The following is a 20,166-nucleotide window of genomic DNA, read 5'->3' as shown; positions in this document are numbered from 1 at the left end:
AGCCTTGTGTCAGTACCCTAACTGAAAAGAAACGAATCTGCCCATTTTTCCATGAATTTAGGAAAAACTGCAAAGAAAGAGACAGGTACAGAGGACATCTAAGAACTGCCTGGGTTTAATGGCTCTCCTGAAATGAACTCACCAAGATGACACCCAAGCTCCAGAGGTCACAGGACTCGTCGTAGCCGTTGTGGTTCAGGAGCTCTGGGGCAGCGTAATGGAGAGTGAAGCACGGGGTTTTGAGCGGCTGGTTGTCAGGTGGCTTTAAGCGTGCGAACCCAAAATCAATTACTTTAATTTCTAAATTGTCATTTTCGTCAGTGAACAATAGATTCTGCAAGATACAAACACATCAGTCTCTCATTAAAACGTCATGGGACTTGGTGATGCCGTTTATGTAAATTATATATTGATACAGGACTCAGACACAGAGAGGGTCCCAGGGGGAGGGGCGGGGGCTGGATGCCAGTGTCCTATTGTTCTCTGCTTTGTGATCTGTTGTGTTACTTCAATGGTACAGTGTCACGTGAAGCATTTTTGGCGACACCATGCCTTTGCCTATGCTTCTCTGGAACTCTGTGCCCGCGTTCCACTTCCTCTGCCAAGCTCCCTTCCAAGCCGGCACAGGCGAGCCCGATCTCCATTCAGAGCCACCGCCCAGCCTTGCCACCACACTGAAGTCAGGGCTTGCTTCTGTATTTCCTCCCAGCACTCCTTACAGTTCCTTCCTCGCTCTTAACAGCTGTGCATTATTAATTCAATGTCTCCGTCCCCACTGGACCGTAATTCCAGGGTAGATACTGTGTGGTGTGTCCACCTTATCTACTATGACTCCATCCTGAGGGTCTGGTGCAGGCAGACAGTGGATGTTTTGATGAATATGCATCTATTGAATTAAGTCATAAATAAATATTTATATAAGATCTAGTTTAGCTTATTAAAGAAGACATGGTAGTAACATAAATTTCAGAACTTTTTCCCCAAACATTTAATACTTAAACATTTTTTGATGCTTATGAATATTATACCTCAATTATTCAGAAAACACTGTTATTTTTGAATCATTCACCCACTAAGGCTTCTCAATCCCACGGTTTTACTGTACTACTTTTTATATTTATTACCTCCTTAACAAATGCTAACTGTACTGATGCCCAAACCACCATTTTTATCAGCACGTCAAGCCAGAACCCACAGTAGGTAAATCCGACTACAATGTCTATAGGCATGCTAAGAAAACCTATTATGTCTTCAATGTTCATTAAATTATTCCCTAGCCTAGCAACATCATTTGCTTTGCTAATATTATTCTTACTGAAATAAAAAACATCACAGAAGGCTTCACTGATACAAAGAAGAAAAATCTTCTAAGCCTTATATTCAGAAGTTAAAAATAAGTAGAGTGGGAAGAAAAAAAATTAACTAAAAAGTTTAAAAATATGTTCTATCATGCAATGCTTAATCTTGAATTTGTAGTGAAATTAAAATATGATATAATTATCTGGAAGGCTTTACCACAACTGAAGTCACAGGTGGGGTTTACGGAATGTGTACTTGGGACACATCTTTCAGCAAACGACTCCTGAGCTCCCCTGCAGGGCTACCTCCAGACCTGCGAGTCAAGCACACCTGGGCCCTGTCGTCACTGAGCCCAGATCCTTGAAAAGGGCTTCAGTTTACTCCTTATTAAGCATGGCAGTGGGCTTCCGTGACCTTAGTCCTTGAAGTAGAGAGCAGATGGCACTCCCTAACCCTCTCCTCTCTCCTCCCGCTTGGAGCGGAAGTCAACAGCTGCCAAAGAAAGGGAGTAACCACTCAATCTCCTTGTATCCTTGTCTCAAGCTCTGCCTGAAACTAATTTGATATAATTTTTCCTAATCTTCCAAGAGCATGGGAACCCACTGCAACAAATAAAAAGCAGCTTACCAAGAATGTCAGCCAGCTTCTAAATTTATCTGATTCTCACCTAGAATTTAGGACTTTTGCCTATGCAAAAAATGAATGCCACATAACTATGTCCCAAAAAATACATAATCAGATCTTTAAATGCTACATCACTGGGAAAAGTATTACATTTTCAGTTTGGAAATAATACACGCTGCCATTTAAAAGTCAAAGTGAAAGCTCTTTCATTATGAAAATAGGTACATTTTCATTTCTCCAAAAAAATTTTTTTTTGATTTAGGATTATAATTGTAGTAGAATGTCCTACAAGACATGACAAGTCCCCATTTCAAATGCCTACGCCAGAGAAAAGTTTTACAACAAATGAGAAGAATGAAGTATAGGTAAGACAGAAAGGCAAACTACATTCTGCAGAGGACAGCTGCATCGTTCAAGACTCACGAGATGACAGATGGCCAGTTATCAAAGAATAAAACATGTGAAAATGAATTCGACAGTCATGGAACAGATCTTTCAATTAAAAAAAATTACATGCTTGTTCCTCAGCTACCAAGAAAACATTTAAGTGGTGTGCTTGCACATTTAAAAATAGACAGCTAATCTTCACTGCACAGAGCGCCATATTTTCAGGGGGCGTCATGTAGGAGAGTGAGCGCTGCGGTGAAGGAAGCGGAGGGGCAGCTATCAGAGCTGCGAGTGCCTAGAACAAATTCGTTTTCGACTAACCACTAGTTATATGAATAACGTCAATTATATTTGAACACATACATAATTCCATTTTAAAAAACCTCTTCCCACCAATAATCCAAGATATTTAAATAAAAGGCAAAAATGGTGCCTTCTGCTAAACATTCTTTTGTGGTCTGACACACAAAAAATAAACACCAAATAAATAATCTTAAATATACTTGAAAATGCATTATAATCACACAGTAATTAAAAATAGTATTCTTTTTTTTTTAAGGGAGAGGAGGGGAGATAGACAGACTCCCACATGCACCCCGACCAGGATCCACCGGCAACCCCGGTCTGGGGTTGATGTTCAAATCAACTGAGCTATCCTCAGCACCTGAGGCCCACGCTCAGCTCAACCCAGCTATCCTGGGGCTATGCTAGAACCAATCAAGCCACTGATTGCAAGAGGGGAAGAGAGAGAGGAGAAGAGAAGCAGATGGTTGCTTCTCATGTGTGCCCTGACCGGGACTTGAATCCAGGACATCTGCATGCTGGGCTGACGCTCTATCCACTGAGCCAACTGACCAGGGCCATGGTATTCTATTTTAAAGAGGAAATATGTATAATTTTACATACAGTAAAGGATGCTTCATTGTTATTCTTTTATAAATTATTGGGTTTGCTTTTAAAATTTCATTATTACTTTGATGATTTTCTAAAAGGAAGGAACTTTCTTATATCTGATACTAAAAAGGGATCATTCTAGAGTTAGAACCATTTTTATTAACCTTTTCAAAGAAGAAGTATATTTTAAAAAGTGCTACTTCTGCATTGCTACACAGTTCTATAAATATTACAGTACATGAGCAAAGGAAAGCACATACAAAGATGGCATAATTGATTAAACCAAGACAATTCTCTATGTTTAAATATGTAGAACAAAATTATATGCACTCCTATTCATGAGCTAATCGATCTGATTACAAATGTGAAAAATAAGGTTTTAAAATACACCATTAAACAAACCCTTCTAAAATGGTATACATATAGAAGGAATATTATTTTCTGCTAACAAAAATTTCCATTGCTATTTTTAGTACACAACTGTTGCATCAAGTATTTCTTCCATAAAAGGCTCTCACACTTACAAATATAGCCTTGAGATGATTAGCTGGCAAAAAAAAAAAAAAAAAAAAAAAAAAAAAGACATTTATTTTAGACTAAAAAAGATAGAAAAAAAAATCCAAAGAACATGATATTTCCAAGTATCTATTTAGCAGAAAAACCTGAAAGTAAAAATAAAAAAAGCTCACACATCTGGGGAATATTTAATAATAAGGCCGGAGGGGCTGATGGGAGAGAACGTGTCCTCTCTACCTCGGGTTTCAGGTCTCTGTGCACCACTCCAACGTCGTGCATGTGGCTCACAGCAGAAACAAGCTTCCGCATGATGTAGCTGGCCTCCGTCTCACTGAAGTGTTTCTTCTTCTTAATGCGTTCAAACAGCTCTCCCCCATTCAGAAGTTCCATCACCAGAAACGTGTGAAGCTAGGAAAGAAAGAGGAGCAAGGTGGGGGGCCTTAATGAACATTATGTATTCTTTATATTTATTCTTTATATATTTATTAACATGTAAAACAATTATTGGCTATGAACTACCACAAATAAACATAGATGAGCCTTTGTTAAAATCCACAGCGATCCTTGTATTTTAAAGCGCTAAAACGGAAGGTGGCATTTTTAGAGTTCTATTTTGGTAATGGAAAATTTCAAGTACTGCAGCGAAGTCTTTATACTCTTTCATTTGAATTCCATTCCAACCCTCTCTATCAAGTTGACATGTTTTCTTCTTAAAGTGTGATCTAGCACTGTAACATGAAAATGGCTGCTTTAAACAATATACAAGATTACCAACCCCGACGTCTGTAAAAGGCGCTGTTTGGTGATGCCACTTTGAACTTCCTGTCAGGGCTTAGCAGATGAAGTTTCGGGGTTCCTGTTAATAGCCATAACTCACTGCAGGGCTTTTTGGTTTTGTTTTTTTAATAACTGCTTTTGATCCCAATGGCATTATCTTAACTTGTTTAATGTTATATAACTGCTCACAAGAATGAGGGGATATTTCAACACTCCATATCCATTTTGAAATATCCCCTCATTCTTGTGAGCAGTGCACTTACTCTGCTTTTCGTACATTTCATAAAGAAAGGAACATAGCTCTCAAAAAGCAAAGAAATTATATTAGCTCTCGAATGAACACAAACAGTTTAAAAACTACCAAATCAATATTCAGATCCAGGTGCTGAGTACTATATAGCACCAATACCAACGTTACTCAAACAACAAAATGGTGCTTTGAATTCGCAAAATCCAGAAAACTTGCATCACAAAAAAGACAATTATAAATACCAACTGGGCAAATGGTCAAGAGTGCAGGGCCCTTTTAGTAAGAGAACTATTCTCAGGCTCCTGGCGATCAAGCCAATTTGAGTTTCTACATCACACAAATAAGGTCAAAGTTGAAGGTCTATTAGAAGTATATGCCTGTGAGCTTTTTTATTTAAAAAGGAGGGCAATACCTACCTTATAGTGGCTTAAAAAATAGATATTAGAGTCAGACCTGGATTTGAATACCAGTTCTCTTACTTAATGACATTGGGGATATGAAGTAACTTTAGGGCCCTTACAAATAAAATGGGTAACAGTGAGAAAATGTGTATGTGGTAGCTTGAATAATGGTCCTCCAAAGACAGCCCGATTCCATTGCCCAGAACCTGTGGCTGTTACCTGACCCGGTAAAGGGGTCTGCAGTTGTGGTGACTGATCTGGAGACAGGGAGGCTATCTCACTTACCCAACAGCCTCAACAGTACGAGATGGGATTACGAAACAGGAGATGGGAGTGGTGCGTGCAGGGGTGCAAGCCAAGGAACGTGGGCAGTTTCTAGACACTGAGAAAGACAAGTGAATGGACTGTCCCTTAGGGCCTCCAGAGGGAACCAGCCCTGCTGACACCCTCACTGACACCAGTGAGACTGATTTGGGACTTCTGATCTCCAGACTGCAGATAAGACATTTGTATTGTTTCAGGTTTGTGGTAATTGGTTACCACAGTGATAGGAAGTGAATAAAGCAGTAAAGCATGAATTATGGTATAGAAAATGAACTATACTAAAGCACAGCCAAAGGAGGAAGTCCCGCCCTCAATAGATTTCACTCATGAGTTGAAAACAAGACTGTATGGATTGGGGATGATTTAGACAACTGTCACCATCATAGATAAAACAACCCAAGATATCAATTGCATATTAGAATGACAATATATTTATACTAGTACCTATAGGACTGTATCAGGTATCATTTATATTCTAGTAACTCTTAAATATAAAAATAGTAAATAATAAATATAGCTTGTGGCATAAAACATTAGGGATTCAGTCTCTGAGCTCTGACATCAGCCTGAAGTCAGAGAGTGAATGTCTTTGCTGGGATGTACTGGTGACGGGTGCAAAGCCAGAGGTGGGTATTGAAGATTATCTTCATCAGGAGACGGTCCAGGCTCCTCCTAAGCACGTCCCAGGGACAGGGGACTCGCTGCCTCCATTATGGCTGATCAGCCCAAACAGGTGGAGACAGTTGAGGAGCAGGAAGAGCATTTTCTCCTGAGTTCTTGCTACAAAGATGATGTTTCCTGGCTGTGAGAACCAAAAAGCAAGAAGGTGGTGATATTTTTGCTCACCCACCAGATGAGAAAACCAGGCTGTGTTTCCGTCTCCCCTGAGGCAATAGAGCAAAGTGACTAAAAGCTTGCCCTGCAGTTGGGCAGCTTGGGTTGAGAGCCCAGCGTTAGCACTCACAAACTGTGAGACCCTGGCATTACCACCCGTGAGCTCCCATTTTTATCTCACGGTTACTGTAAGGACTGAACAAGGCGATCCAGGTAGCGCGTCTGGTACAGCGCCTGGACCGCATGAGGTATGACAGTCAACAGCAACGGTTGTTGCTGATGCCGCTGCCACCCGGTCTCCCCAGGATGTGTCACTCCTGGGCGTAGCATCAGGGGACATTTCAGTGTGGCAGAGAAGCGGGCCACAGCTCTCCTAGCACGTGGGTGCTACAGCAGCACAGGAAGAGAGCCCAGAACCAGAGGCCACATTTTCCCAACGAGATTTTCACTGGCTTGCTATGTGATCTTGGACAGATCTCTGATCTGTTTCTTCTTTGGTAAAACCTGGGTGGTTTTAGCTCTCGTGCTAAAAGCACCTCAGCGTGCTGTCTTGGGCAGGGCTGTTCCATCCCACCATTCCCCGAGGAAAAGATAACTGTCGTGGAAGATGGCAGTGGAGGAACTGGGGAGGAGACAAGGACCTGACCCTGGTGCTCCTCTTGCAGCCTGTCACCTGGTCTGAGTCAGGTGCCTGTTAAACACCAGGACTGGGAGTAGGAGAGGAGGCAGCATGACATGGCCTGTGCTGAGCCGGCACTGTGGCCTGGACTGAGCAGATGAAAGGGAAGCATCCCCCTTTCTGCTCCGTGTGTCCCTTAGCTTGCTCCAATTAGGCTTACGGCCCTCTGCGATCTAGTCTACAAGTGGAGGCTGAAGGGTGGAAATGCTGAGTCCTGGGCATGAAGTGGCTAAGCACGATGGGAGCAGCTGCACTGGTCACAAGTGCAGTGCAGCAGGTAGCAGCAGCCCTGGGCTCCTGGCCCTCCGGCCTCCTCCCGTCACACGGCCACTGCTGAGGGAGAAACGCAGAGGGGAAGGGGTGGGTAAGTGTGTGCGGAGCGGCTGCCCTGCTCTCTGTGGCTGCTGGGTGAGGTCTGTGTCCTAACTCCAAACCAGCAGCACCAACAAAACTGGTAAAAAAGAAAAAAAAAAAAAAAAAAAAAAAAAAGTAGACACTTGAGTATGAATTAGCATGCACAGAAACAGCGTGGAATACCTGGTCATGAAAAACTTCATGCAATTTCACGATGTTGGGGTGTCCTTCACAGAGTTTCAGAGCTGTTATTTCTTTCTGGGTATTGGCTTCCATCCTACAAGATGAAACAGTTTCTACCAGCCTCTTCACCAAGTTTTTATGTCAGTATTGTCCCAACCCTACTTTTGTTTTTATTTACAGTGTATTCAGAATACAAGTGTCAAAATATCAAAATGAAGTTCCCATGCAAGTAATGAGTCATACCACCCACCAAAACAAGGAATGCATTATTCCCGAGAAAAGACTGCTTCTGAGTCAGAAAGAGCTAATCACCTGAAGAAATGGATGTCCTACTTGCCCGACAATTTTGTAACAGGAATATATAATCATAGAGGTAATAATCAGTTACCAAAACAACTAGTTGGCTCTAAAAGCTAGTAGTAGATTGCTAAATAAAAATTTTTTTAAAAAAGGATTTCAAATATTTATATACAATAAACAGGACTGACAATAGCTGCTGAACTCACCAAGCAAGCCTGATTAAATACCAATGCCCCAAGAGCTTTCTCATAATAAAGTCAAAAGTATATCATGCTATACTTTATGTCTGAAACGGATAACTTAATCAGAAAATATCTATTAGAGTTAGAAGTATAACGGATCAGCTGAAAAGCTGAATGGCTAAAGCTGTGGGTAGCAAGCCTTACAATACACCGTTGATTCCCTTTACAATACAAATCTTAATTTACAGAATCTGTTGACTCGGATGAATACATAAGGGACTGCCAGCAATGGTCATACCTCTTGCTGATTATTTTGACTGCAAACGCTTGGTTACTTTTTTTGTGTATGCACTTCCGACAAATTGAAAAACTTCCCTCTCCCAATGGCTTGTCTTTCAGATCTAGGTCATAGTGTTGATAGAATGGAGAGTCCTGATAAGAAACCAACATCATTTAACTGAAGAAAATAGTAGTAGTACACATGGGACAAATAAAATTATAATCTAACAGGACATTATTAATGTCAATAAATATGAATGGAATACACTTATAATCTTCTAAAATTCATCTTACTTTAGCTTATTTCTATGTTTATATCACTTATTTAAGATACATAATCTTCAATCATTATAACAAGGAGCTCATTTACACTGATGTCAATAATTCTCTAGGGCAAATATTACAATTTCCATTTATTCATTTCTTAAAAGTCACATGTTGGGCGAATGGTTAGTCTATTAAATTTATTGGACCTGACAATGTTAATCATTATTGGTATTTAAACCATAAAGATGCCACTTAATTAACCACATCTACGTACCTTCATCATTGCACTCCTGGCAACGTTGGTCACGCCAGGGCGTTCCACGCCCACATGAAACTGCAGAGGGTCGATGACAGCTGCGTTACGCTTGAACAGGATGGAGGGGGCGACGAAGGAATAGCCCTAAACGACAGAAGCACGGGGAAGAACAAAGATGGGCGATTTTCCAGCTGAGCCTGGTCTAGCCCAGCGGTCAGCAAATTCAGTAGTCAACAGAGCCAAACATCAACAGTACAACGATTGAAATTTCTTTTGAGAGCCAGACTTCTTAAACTATATAGGTAGGTACATTCCTTATCGAGGTAGCGCCCGCACGTGGTCTTTTGTGGAAGAGCCACACTCAAGGGGCCAAAGAGCCGCATGTGGCTCATGAGCCGCAGTTTGCTGGCCAGGAGTCTAGACTGTAATACTTTTGTTCTCAATTCAAGAAAAAAAAAAAATAAACACTCAAATATTTAAGATGATTCTAATTTTATTTGTAATCTAAAATGCAACCTTATTTCAAATTAAAATAAAAACTGCTTTTCAGAAGGAGATAATGCCATCTTCTGGTAGAATTGAAACCAAGTTACATTAAAGGTAGAAAAAATCTCTTCTCTATTCTGCTCTCAAAATCTCACCTGGAGCTGTAATTCTTTTGCATTGCTGATAAAAGTCTGTTTATAAACACAACTAACTTCTCAAAAAAGGTAGAGTTAAGGTAATAAGCAGTTGTCCAAGTGCTACTGTTTTCCAAACTAGAAAAAAAGCTCGTTTCATTCCAGAAGGTTTCTAATTCAGCAGTCGTTTGATTTTTATTAATTTCCTTAGAATAATTAGATTTAAAATTGTGTTTTAGAAAATGAATAAAATGAAGTGGCAGAATGATGTCCTCAATCAAAAGTGACACAATGATGGATGATTAATCTGTTCAAGTGAGAACATTCACTCGTTCAACAAACACTTTTTAAAACATCCACTATGTGCCCGGCCACGGGCTGACGTTAGTGTCAGGGATGCTCCGAGCCCTGGTGTGGAGGGCCCGACCCAGCCACACTCACGGCACACTCGTGGGAGGGGGAGGAGGGAAACTGATGCCACTTAATACTTAGACTGTTTCATCTGAAGTTGGAGAAAGATCCTTTTCTAAACACAAAACTCTTTCTAAATATTTTTTTAAAAAGCAAAAAACCACTTTTTTGTATCAAAATTAAACACATAAATAATGTCTGCTATTTAACAAACCATAAGCTTCAGTTAACAATTTGCAAATCTCTGTGTTTAATAATTTTGAAGAGATGAGAGAATTCTGGGTTGGGTTTTTTTTTTTTGTTTGTTTTCTGAAGTTGGAAACGGGGAGGCAGTCAGACAGACTCCCGCATGCGCCCGACTGGGATCCACCAGGCATGCCCACCAGGGGGCGATGCTCTGCCCATCTGGGGCATCGCTCTGTTGCAACCAGAGCCATTCTAGCGCCTGAGGCAAAGGCCATGGAGCCATCCTCAGCGCCCAGGCCAACTTTGCTCCAATGGAGCCTTGGCTATGGGAGGGGAAGAGAGAGAAACAGAGAGGAAGGAGAGGGGAGGGGTGGAGAAGCAGATGGGCGCTTCTCCTGTGTGCCCTGGCCGGGAATCGAAGCCGAGACTCCTGCGCGCGCCAGGCCGACGCTCTACCACTGAGTCAACTGGCCAGGGCGAGAGAATTCTGTTTTTAAAATGCCAAAAGAAACTTTCCTGTGGGAAAGTAACCTCCCCTTCCAAAGCACACACGGTCAACATACCCGTGCAGTCCGGGGCTTACCTGAAACAGCCGCTCAGAGCTCTGGGGCAGCGCGGCGGGCGAGTAGGTGGGGTCCATCTCTGTGAACTCTTCTGCGAAGTTGCTCACGTCTAATTCATCTCGGATGACCGGTTTAAAGGGGGCAGGCACTTTTTTGGCTGCTAAATCATCCCAATTTATTTTCTAAAACAGGGGAAGAAAATTAGTACAAAGTAAAAATCAGCACAGTCGAAATATATTTTCTAAGAATAACATGGCCAGGCTAGGATTTTAATTGATCAGTAGAGAGGCATACATTTCTAACTAAAGATTAAATGTAATGTTTTTACAAGCAGGAGCACTTTTTCTGACTGCACCATACAGCTCCAGCCAACGCCGGGCCTGGTGTGGAGTCTCATCATGTCCTCCAGGGGGCAACAGGATACCCTCGTTTGCCCTTAGGGACCACAGAAATTACTTTTGTTCCCAGCCTCCTCCTGAGAAAGGTGTTAAGCCAAAACAAAAACAAAAATAAACCGTAATCAAGGGCTTTAAGATGCTCTGTGGATATGACTACTAAGCCTAATAGCAGACTCCTATTTTCTAGAGGCAGTGTTAATTCGTTTTTCTCCTGGTCATCTGGACAGATTAGAAAATAAACTCACTATAAATCATGTATTTGTTTACATCTGTAAGTTTAAATGATTCATACTGATGAATCACTCCTTTCTCATTCACCTGTAGTCAAGCATTTTAAACACTGCCTCTTCTCTCCCCGCAGGACAATCCCAGACCCCTTGCCACCCACATCAGACACTTGCTGTGTGATAAATTGATGTTCTACAGTATTCAAATTCAACCCTCTGCTGTTTTTTTATGCTCCTTCTGTCACTTAAAACAACCTCAGATAATACCTACTGAATTGAGCCCTACGGATATCCTATTCATGTATTTCTTCAAATCTAAGATGTCATTGATAGTAAGATATACCATTATTTTATGTACCATTATAAAGAAAAAGCATTATCAATTAGAATAGCAAGATATTGTCCAGTGTAAGATGCATGGTGACTTTGGAGATGTGAAACTTGCAATTCTGGGTTGATGACATTCAGTAAGTTTAACCAACTAACATAAAATGTTTATTATGCCCTCTTGTGGAGGCAACGGAGATAAAATCATTAAGTGATAGGGCTGCAAAATTTTCAGCCACAACAGGTTTAGAGAGCATTCCATGTATCTTCTTTCTTTGATCCAGATGGGAACTGAGCCTGGAAATAACCAACCATGTCACTTAAACATTAGCTGGCGGAAGGGTCAGGGTTCGAACATGGTCTCTTGACTTTTTACTTAGTGTTCTTTCCTCTATGTGGGGCAATGTCTCCCATTATGTGATGTGTGCTTGGCTAGTGTGCATATATGAGAAAGAAGTTCTAGAGTAAGATCATTTTAAAGAAGTATGTTTTTAGCATAACATTTAGTACTGTATATAGAAAATTGAATGCTATTATAATCTTCTCTACCTCTGCTCCATTTAGGTCTTTACAAGTAGACTTCTGATTATTTCCTATAGTGTCTTTGTCATTTAAAAAGTCAAGGCAATTAAATAATCTAAATTTGCTATTCCAAGCTATAGAGAAATTTCTTTTTTTTTAATTTTTTTTTTTTTTTTTTTTTTTATTTTTCTGAAGCTGGAAACAGGGAGAGACAGTCAGACAGACTCCCGCATGCGCCCGACCGGGATCCACCCGGCACGCCCACCAGGGGCGGTGCTCTGCCCACCAGGAGGTGATGCTCTGCCCATCCTGGGCGTCGCCATATTGCGACCAGAGCCACTCTAGCGCCTGAGGCAGAGGCCACAGAGCCATCCCCAGCGCCCGGGCCATCTTTGCTCCAGTGGAGCCTTGGCTGCGGGAGGGGAAGAGAGAGACAGAGAGGAAAGCGCGGCGGAGGGGTGGAGAAGCAAATGGGCGCTTCTCCTATGTGCCCTGGCCGGGAATCGAACCCGGGTCCTCCGCACGCTAGGCCAACGCTCTACCGCTGAGCCAACCGGCCAGGGCTCGAGAAATTTCTTTAAGGAGAAAGATATACTACTTTTATAGCCACAAATATTAAAGATGGAGAAAAAAAACCTTAGGAAAATATTAAATTGGGGTATTTTGCTTGAATACTTGCTTGAATTTTGTCTTACTAATTTTTGAGCCACACTCCTGAACAAGATATAAGAAACTGTTTGTTCAAACACTGACTTTTCTTGCCATATGAATCTTTGAAAGAGGTACACCCTGAGAAAGAGACTAAAATAAATGTGCTATTTTGAGTACAGAATACAGAGAGACAATTCTTATTCTCAATTAGGATTTATTGTTCTACATTTAAAAAACAATAGGGATGCACAACGAGGTGTGTAGAGGGTGTGATATTAAGTGGGACACTTGAAACCATGTCAATCCAATAAATTAAAAATAAAGAAAAACAAATTAACAGCATGTAAGCTTACGCAACAGCAGTTTTTTTCTTTGGTAGCTATTTTAATATGTTTTAGTGCTAATAATGTAAAAGCTCAGTTTGCAGAATAAAAATAAAACTTAGATGGTCTCTTTAGACCATAAATATTTAGGTCATGCTTGTTGATATAATGAAATTATTTAAAAGTCATAAGCTCAGGTTTTCAGAAATCAAGGTCACAGTATCCCAGGTTGACCATTTAGATTGAAATAACTGAAATAGCCAACTCAATTTAACTTTTTTTGCAGTTATCTAAAATTTATTGTTTTTCTTTCTTTCTTTCTTTCTTTTTTTTTACAAAACTGAGTAAATTAAGTTGAGATGTGTTGGTGTTTTGTAGAATGGTCTCATTGGGGCTTTTCCAGAATAAGAAAATCTCTGTATCAAGTACAGAGAAAATAAATGAGTAATTGTTATTGACACGCAACCAAGAAAACAGGTAGATTTTTGAATTTTCTAAAATTTCTCCTGAGAAGAGATAAAATCACTATCTAAAAGCTGTATCACAGTGGATCATGAGAGAGAAGTAATATATATATATATAATAAAGTCTCCTTAGTCCATTAGCAGATATCCTGAGATCATAAATGGAAACTAATACTCAGAAATTCTAACCATTAGTATGTAAAAACATCAAATGTTATTATGATCCTCCCTAGTCCTAGACCACTTAGGTCTCTACCAGTAGAATTCTGATCTTTCCTAAAGGGTCCCTGTCATTTTTTTAAAAAGTGCAATGCACATAAACATGGGGAGAAAACAACTCAAAAGAGAACACGTTCATTCATTTCATCAAGGACGCCAAACACTGAAATCACAGGGCATAGATCTGTTCAGTACATTTCACCTGAAAAAAGAGATGTTCTTTGATTTCATCAGCATCACGTGGCCCACATCCCAATCTTTTCTTGGGATCTTTCACCAAAAGACGCTGAATTAGGTCCTTAGCTAAAGCACTCATATCTTGGGGATACGGAGGCTCACTTTTTAATATTCTCCTGTAGGCAGATAAAACTTGCTGTTAAAACAATTAGAAGATAAAGTTATAATGACAGTATCCTTAAAAAAACAGAGACAGTACAACGCACTTTGAGTTGAACAAATGTGAAAAACAGATAAAAATATTTAAGAAATCAAATTTCTGAAACTTAAATAAGCAGCAACAAGAAGTATCAGATAATTTTTCAATATAAATCATTCCTTACAAGAAGCCACCATCCCAAATATTTCATTGGAAAGAAAAATAAAAGCTTGGGGCTAGACTAAACAGTCTATCTATGGACTAAACTCTTATTATTAAAGACTTCACAATGGAAACTCTTTCTCCATTTTTTTTTCTTTTTTTGCACGCACAAGAGAGCAAAACAGAGAGATAGATGAGAAACATCAACTCCTAGTTGCATCTCTTTAGTTGTTCATTGATTGCTTCCCATATGTGCCTTGACTGGGTGGCTCAGGCTGAGCCTGTGACCCTTGCTCAAACCAGTGACCTTGGGCTTCAAGCCAATGACCTTTGGGCTCAAACCAGCGACCATAGGATCACCTCGATGATTCCATGCTCAAGCCAACAAACCCACGCTCAAGCCAATGAGCCTGTGCTCAAGCCGTCAACTTTGAGGTTTTGAACCTGGGACCTCAGCATCCCAGGTCGACACTCTATCCCCTACGATACCACCAGTCAGGCAGGAAACAACTCTTAATAAATTCAGTGAAAGGAGTTCAGTATTCAGATTTGAAAGGACAAAAAACCCCACAACTGTCCCCGCCTCACTTCTCTTTCCCTGTGTGCTAGCGAACAGAAGGGCCAGCGGGAATGGGGAGGGATGAAAGACTGAGACAGGGAAGTCAGGCCGCCTGCATGAGGCTCGAACTCTCGGGATCTGAAGATCAGCACCAGAGCTGGGGCTCTGCACGGGACGAGAGCTTGTTTCATCACCTGCTTCAACAGAACAGGTGGGCAAGCCCCAGTAGGCAAGCGCGACTCCGAGATGGAGTAACATCTGCTCTTCAGTGTGGAAAGTAAAAAATTAAGATAATCAAGTTCCTTGGTGAAATATCTGAATTTATTCTAAGGTCACAGAAAAAATCAATCCAATCTAAATGTACCTTTGCCCCTGAAAAGCCAGATTAAGAAGCAATAATTCAATGAGAAAGAAATAATGGAAGGGACTGATTGAAATTAAGAAGCTTAACACAGCCTACAGAGATAAATAGTTACTCCATTATCTGGGTTTGCAGAAAGGTCTGCTGTTGTGAATTGAAATATGAATAACTGTTACAAAGCAGATAATAAAATGTATAAGACAGTATAGGGTGGTAAGAATATAGGCTTTGGAACCAGACTATTCACACTAGAGTTCAATAAACTCTGCTGTTTACTGGTGGGGTACCTTGAGATCCTTAGCTCATTTCTTTGTACCTCAGTTTTCTCAACTATAAAATGGGGATAACCTACTTAAAATGGACAGTATGATGTTTCAATGAGTTAAGGTATAGTGTACAGCGATGAGCACAGCAAATGCTTGATAAAGTGAGCTACAGTTCTACTCTTTCCGTCCAAGGCGACCCAAAGAGACTGCAGCAGCAGCCACCTAGAATCCGTGAAATGACAGTGGCTGTAATTTTTTACTAAAAACTCCAGCAGTGTTGTCCCCCTCAAAGTAAATGGGAAATGTCAGTCACGCCCAGTTACTGGGAAGTTCGCTGTGAGAGGCGAGCTGCCCCTGGCCTGAGAGGTGTGAGCAGACACATAAGCCCTGAGGGCTCTCTGGTCCAGTACTAGTAAAGCATTTCAGAAGCAAGAGTTTCTATGTGTCTCTTCTCCCCAAGGGTGTCTTGGCGGGGCTCGAAGCTGTGCTCCTGGGAGTTGTAAGATGCAGTTTCTGGTTGAGCTTCCCATGCTGGTGGTCCCCACGCACCCACTGATCTCATCACTCATGGCTGAGTGCGTCCTTTCTGGGCTGGAACCGGCCTAGGTGGTTGGAAGGACCCCTGATGAAGAGGTGCTGCTTCACTCCACTCCGACCTGTATCCTTCTAGAAAGCTACGGAGAACCGGTGCCCTGTGTTTTATTCAGGGCCCTCACCCTCTATCCGCCTAGGGAGCTTCTGAGGGAAAATGAATCATCCGGTGCGGTCCAGTTTCTGCCCTCAACACACGAGTGAAGCAGAGTAAACGGATCTAAAGGACGGTGAACAAAAATAAAATCGCGAGTTGAGGAGTATGAGTACCAAGGGAGGTCGTGAGTGCCAAGCCGCTGCAGCTGGTTCGTGTAGAAGAATGTGCAGACAACAGCTATTGTGACAACCGTTAATAGATCTGGGGGTAACTAGTCAACCCCCGCCCCCCGAAACATAGATGTTGCTATTGGGTACAAAAATAAAAAGCCTAAAATGAGGAAGAAAATAAAAAAAAATCAAATAGCATACTAAGAATCCCTCCAAGCTCACATGCTTTGAAGAAACAAGCCACCATCCTGGACAGGACCACATGGCAAGGGACTGAAGGTGGTCTTTAGCCAATAGCCAGCAAGGAACTGCGGCTTCAGTCCAACAGCTCTGCGGAACGAGTCCTGCCAACAACCACATGCGCTTGGAAGCAATCCCTTCCCGCCTGGGCCTGAGATAACTACAGCCCGGCCAACATTCTGCCTGCAGCCCGGGAGTGACCTTGATGGAGAGGACTGAGCGACGCTGTGCCCAGATTCCCGACCCACACAAACGCTGAGGTAAGAAATGTACATCGTTTTTCTTTTTTATAAATTTTTCCATTAATTTAGTGTGGGGGGGACAAGGGAGGAAAGCGGGGGGGGGGGGAGGAGAGAAAGAGAAGCATCAACTCGTTGTTCCACTTAGCTGTGCACTCACTGACTGCTTCTCCTACTTGCCCTGACCATGGGCTGAACCCACGACCTCAGTGCACTGGATGACACTACCCACTAACCCACCCAGCCAGGGCCAAATGTTTGTTGTGTTGAGGTAGTTTGTTCCTTAGCCATGGACAACGGACCCAAGGCCAGACAGTAACCACTCAGGCTCGGAAAGCCCCCAGTCTGGGCTGCTCTGCACGGCCGCTGCAGCAGCAGGACGCAGGCTGGGGCGGCGCACAAATGGCTGAGCGTGGCCGTGTGCCGATCAGCTGTCACTGATGGGCCTTGAGATCCCAACTTCTGGTTTTTTAAATTAAAATAATTTTTTAATGATTTTATTTATTGATTTTTTAAAGAAGAGAGAGAGAAAGGGGGGTGGGGAGGAGTGGGAAGCATCAACCCAGGATTTTGAACCTGCGACTTCAGCATTCCAGGTCAACACTTTATCCACCGTGTCATCACAGGTCAGGCCCAATTCCATATAATTTCAGAAACACGCCACAAAATAGTGTTCATCTTTTGACTTTTTCAACCATTGAAGAATATAATATCCATTCTGAGCTCGCAGACCATACACATACACGCACACACGCACGCGCACGCACACGCACGCGTGCAGAAGAATGGATGTGGTTTGCCAACCCCTGACCTAAATACTACAATCAGAATACTGTTTAGTATCATTATTTTGATACCAATTAGGCCTGAATATAATCATGTTATGTTTTTAACAGTACAATGAACATGTTAAGAAAGCATATTTTATGGATGGAAAATGAAGTACCAAATAAACATCTCTTGGCAAACAGCTCCTACACTTCAGTGGCAGCGAAGGCTCGACAAACAACCCTGCTGGAGACGATGGAAGGGCTGCAAACAGGACCTCCGTGTCCGAGTCGCAGGGGAGGGTATGTTCGGCTATCATGGTTTACAAAGCTCCCGCCAAGTAAAGGGCTCCTTCCTGGGGCGGGGGTGGGGGCTAGGAGACACATAAGTAAGAAAAGCACACCCTACAAACATGAAATAAAAATAAGAAACAGATTCACAGAAAAGCTAAGGAGCATTCAAATCCATGACACTGACAATTTAGTATTTGTCCAAAATGGTACCAAGATACAAGGAGTCAAGGAATGATTTCAAACAAGCTGTAAGAGAACTAGAGAGGGTTACCCTAGATAAAACTATTTTCAAATACCTAAAGCAATGTCTGGAAGAAACGACAGAACACTCCTTAGAGGACAGAACCAGGACTGACAAGCAGAGGTCAGAGGAAGCTCATTTCAGCTTAGTTTAAGTGGGAAAAGTTTCTATACAATTAAGGTTGCTCCACTGACGGGGATTCCTTGGAAATACCGTATACAGTGGTATCTTCCATCCATTCATCAATGGCTCTCAGGCAGAACGGAGACAGCCACCAGGTCACTGACTAAGGGATTCTCACATCACTGAGAAAGTTTCATTCTCATTCTAAATTCTTTTATTTTGGAATTTGATGTACCAGAAAAACAATCTTGTTCTGATTTTAGGCTACCTGTACACAACAACAGGCAAGGAGATAACTTGGATATTATATAATTTCGAAACATCTCAAGTAAAAACTATCAAAAATACACAGAATTCAGGGATAATTAAGGAATAGAGGAATCAAAGATGAGAAAAAGCCCTGGTTAACTAAGACATTTAGGGCTAAGGCTCTGGCCGTGTGGTGCATGGATAGAGTGTTGTCTCAGACACACTGAGGTCACGGGTTTGATCCCTGGTCAGGGCACAGACAAGAAGCAACCAATGAGTGCACAACTACATGGAACAACTAAACAGAACAAGTTGATGCTTCTCTGTAGTTCTCTCCCCCCCCCTTCAAATCAATGACAAAATGTAAAAAAAAAATATATAAAGGCATTTGGGGATAAGATAATGATACTTTTATCTTAATAGTGCATATTTTTTTAAAAAGGGACTAGAAAAGATTTTACACCAGGAAAGACAATCAGAATGATTATACTGAAAGAGATAACTCAGTCATTACACTGTTTATAAATTTCAGGAACAAAACAATGCCACAAAAAAAACAAGTTTTAAACAAAATACTAACAACATGACAAATTGGATAATTGATTATAAAGGGAAAAATATTCTATTTAAAGTCTTGAAAATTTGCTCCAGTTTTAAGATTTTAGGAATCTGACTCAGGCTCTCTTTCTCTTTCTGAAAGCAGAATGCCAATTGATTGATCTGAAGGCAAAACAAGCAATTTAAATTGGAACATCACTTGGTTCAGAATGTTCCTGCTGTCATAACCAGCAATATACAATAAGATCCCTCTACGGGCAGATCTGTGGCAGAAAGAAAAATTAAAAAGAAGATTGCTTGTGTTCTGGAATCAAAAAGAAGGGGATCAGTCATAGGAGCCACTGTCTACGGTTGCAGCTTAGGGCCACCCTTTGCACCTGTCACCATGACAGGGATGACCTTGCAAGGGGACCTAAATTCTCAAGACTATAGTCAAGGTTTTTTATAATTCTGAAACATTTTAAAACTGTCAGAAAGCCCACTTAAAATAAGCCAAAACATATTTAGTATTTTTAATAACAGACCTGATTTTAACTATATATTGAACAAGAACTATTCCTGATCACTTAACTTCAGTATTAGGCATGTGGGATAGCAAGAATTATTTACTTCATCTGTCTAGTAAAAGGTTTACTTAAAATTTTTTTGATTGAAGTAAAATTGATGCACAATAAACTCCCCACATACAAAGCATACAACTTGAAGAGTTCTGAGATATGTATACTCCTGTGGGTCCCTCACCGCTGTCAAGGTAATGAACACAGCCAACACCCTCCACAGTCCCGTGTCCCTCTGTCAACAGTCTCGCCCTCCTCCCAGGCAACTGCCCCCCAGTCAGTTCCCACACTTGAGCCAGTTTGCATTCCCAGCACCTTTTGAATGAAGGGGAGGGTGGGTCACCTTGAGAAAAGATCCCAAAATTTATACTGATTTTTCTCCCAGACTTCCCCAGACGACGTACAGCCTTTTACCAGACTAACAGCATACTGGGCACTGGTTCTGAACCTAACTAATTCCAGAAGACCCAAACGTCCGTGTGGCCCAGCAGTCTGACGAGGGGCTTGGCAGTCAGGTGATCAATGCAGTTTCAGCTCACGGCCATCTCGCAGTGGATTCGGTGGGTCCCTGAGCCCGCCCTGTGGTTATTTTCTGCGTT

At 41.6% G+C, this 20,166-nt stretch overlaps 1 protein-coding gene across 1 annotated transcript in view; it reads right to left on the bottom strand.

Moving 5' to 3' along the window:
- RPS6KA5 (ribosomal protein S6 kinase A5) overlaps window positions 1-20,166 on the bottom strand; it is a 133,251-nt gene that overhangs the window by 11,058 nt on the left and 102,027 nt on the right. The window contains exons 8-14 of the mRNA XM_066344082.1: window positions 13,920-14,070; window positions 10,607-10,768; window positions 8,825-8,950; window positions 8,303-8,436; window positions 7,523-7,616; window positions 3,958-4,128; window positions 143-334 (exon numbers count right to left, since the gene is read on the bottom strand). Coding sequence (XP_066200179.1) covers window positions 143-334; window positions 3,958-4,128; window positions 7,523-7,616; window positions 8,303-8,436; window positions 8,825-8,950; window positions 10,607-10,768; window positions 13,920-14,070 — 1,030 coding nt within the window. The remainder of the gene's footprint in view (window positions 1-142; window positions 335-3,957; window positions 4,129-7,522; window positions 7,617-8,302; window positions 8,437-8,824; window positions 8,951-10,606; window positions 10,769-13,919; window positions 14,071-20,166) is intronic.

Source organism: Saccopteryx leptura, chromosome 6 (genome assembly GCF_036850995.1).
Source record: "Saccopteryx leptura isolate mSacLep1 chromosome 6, mSacLep1_pri_phased_curated, whole genome shotgun sequence".
Classification (NCBI taxonomy): Eukaryota; Metazoa; Chordata; class Mammalia; order Chiroptera; family Emballonuridae; genus Saccopteryx; species Saccopteryx leptura.
Note: the sequence above shows the minus strand (reverse complement) of the source record. Positions and strands in the feature narration are given on the sequence as shown.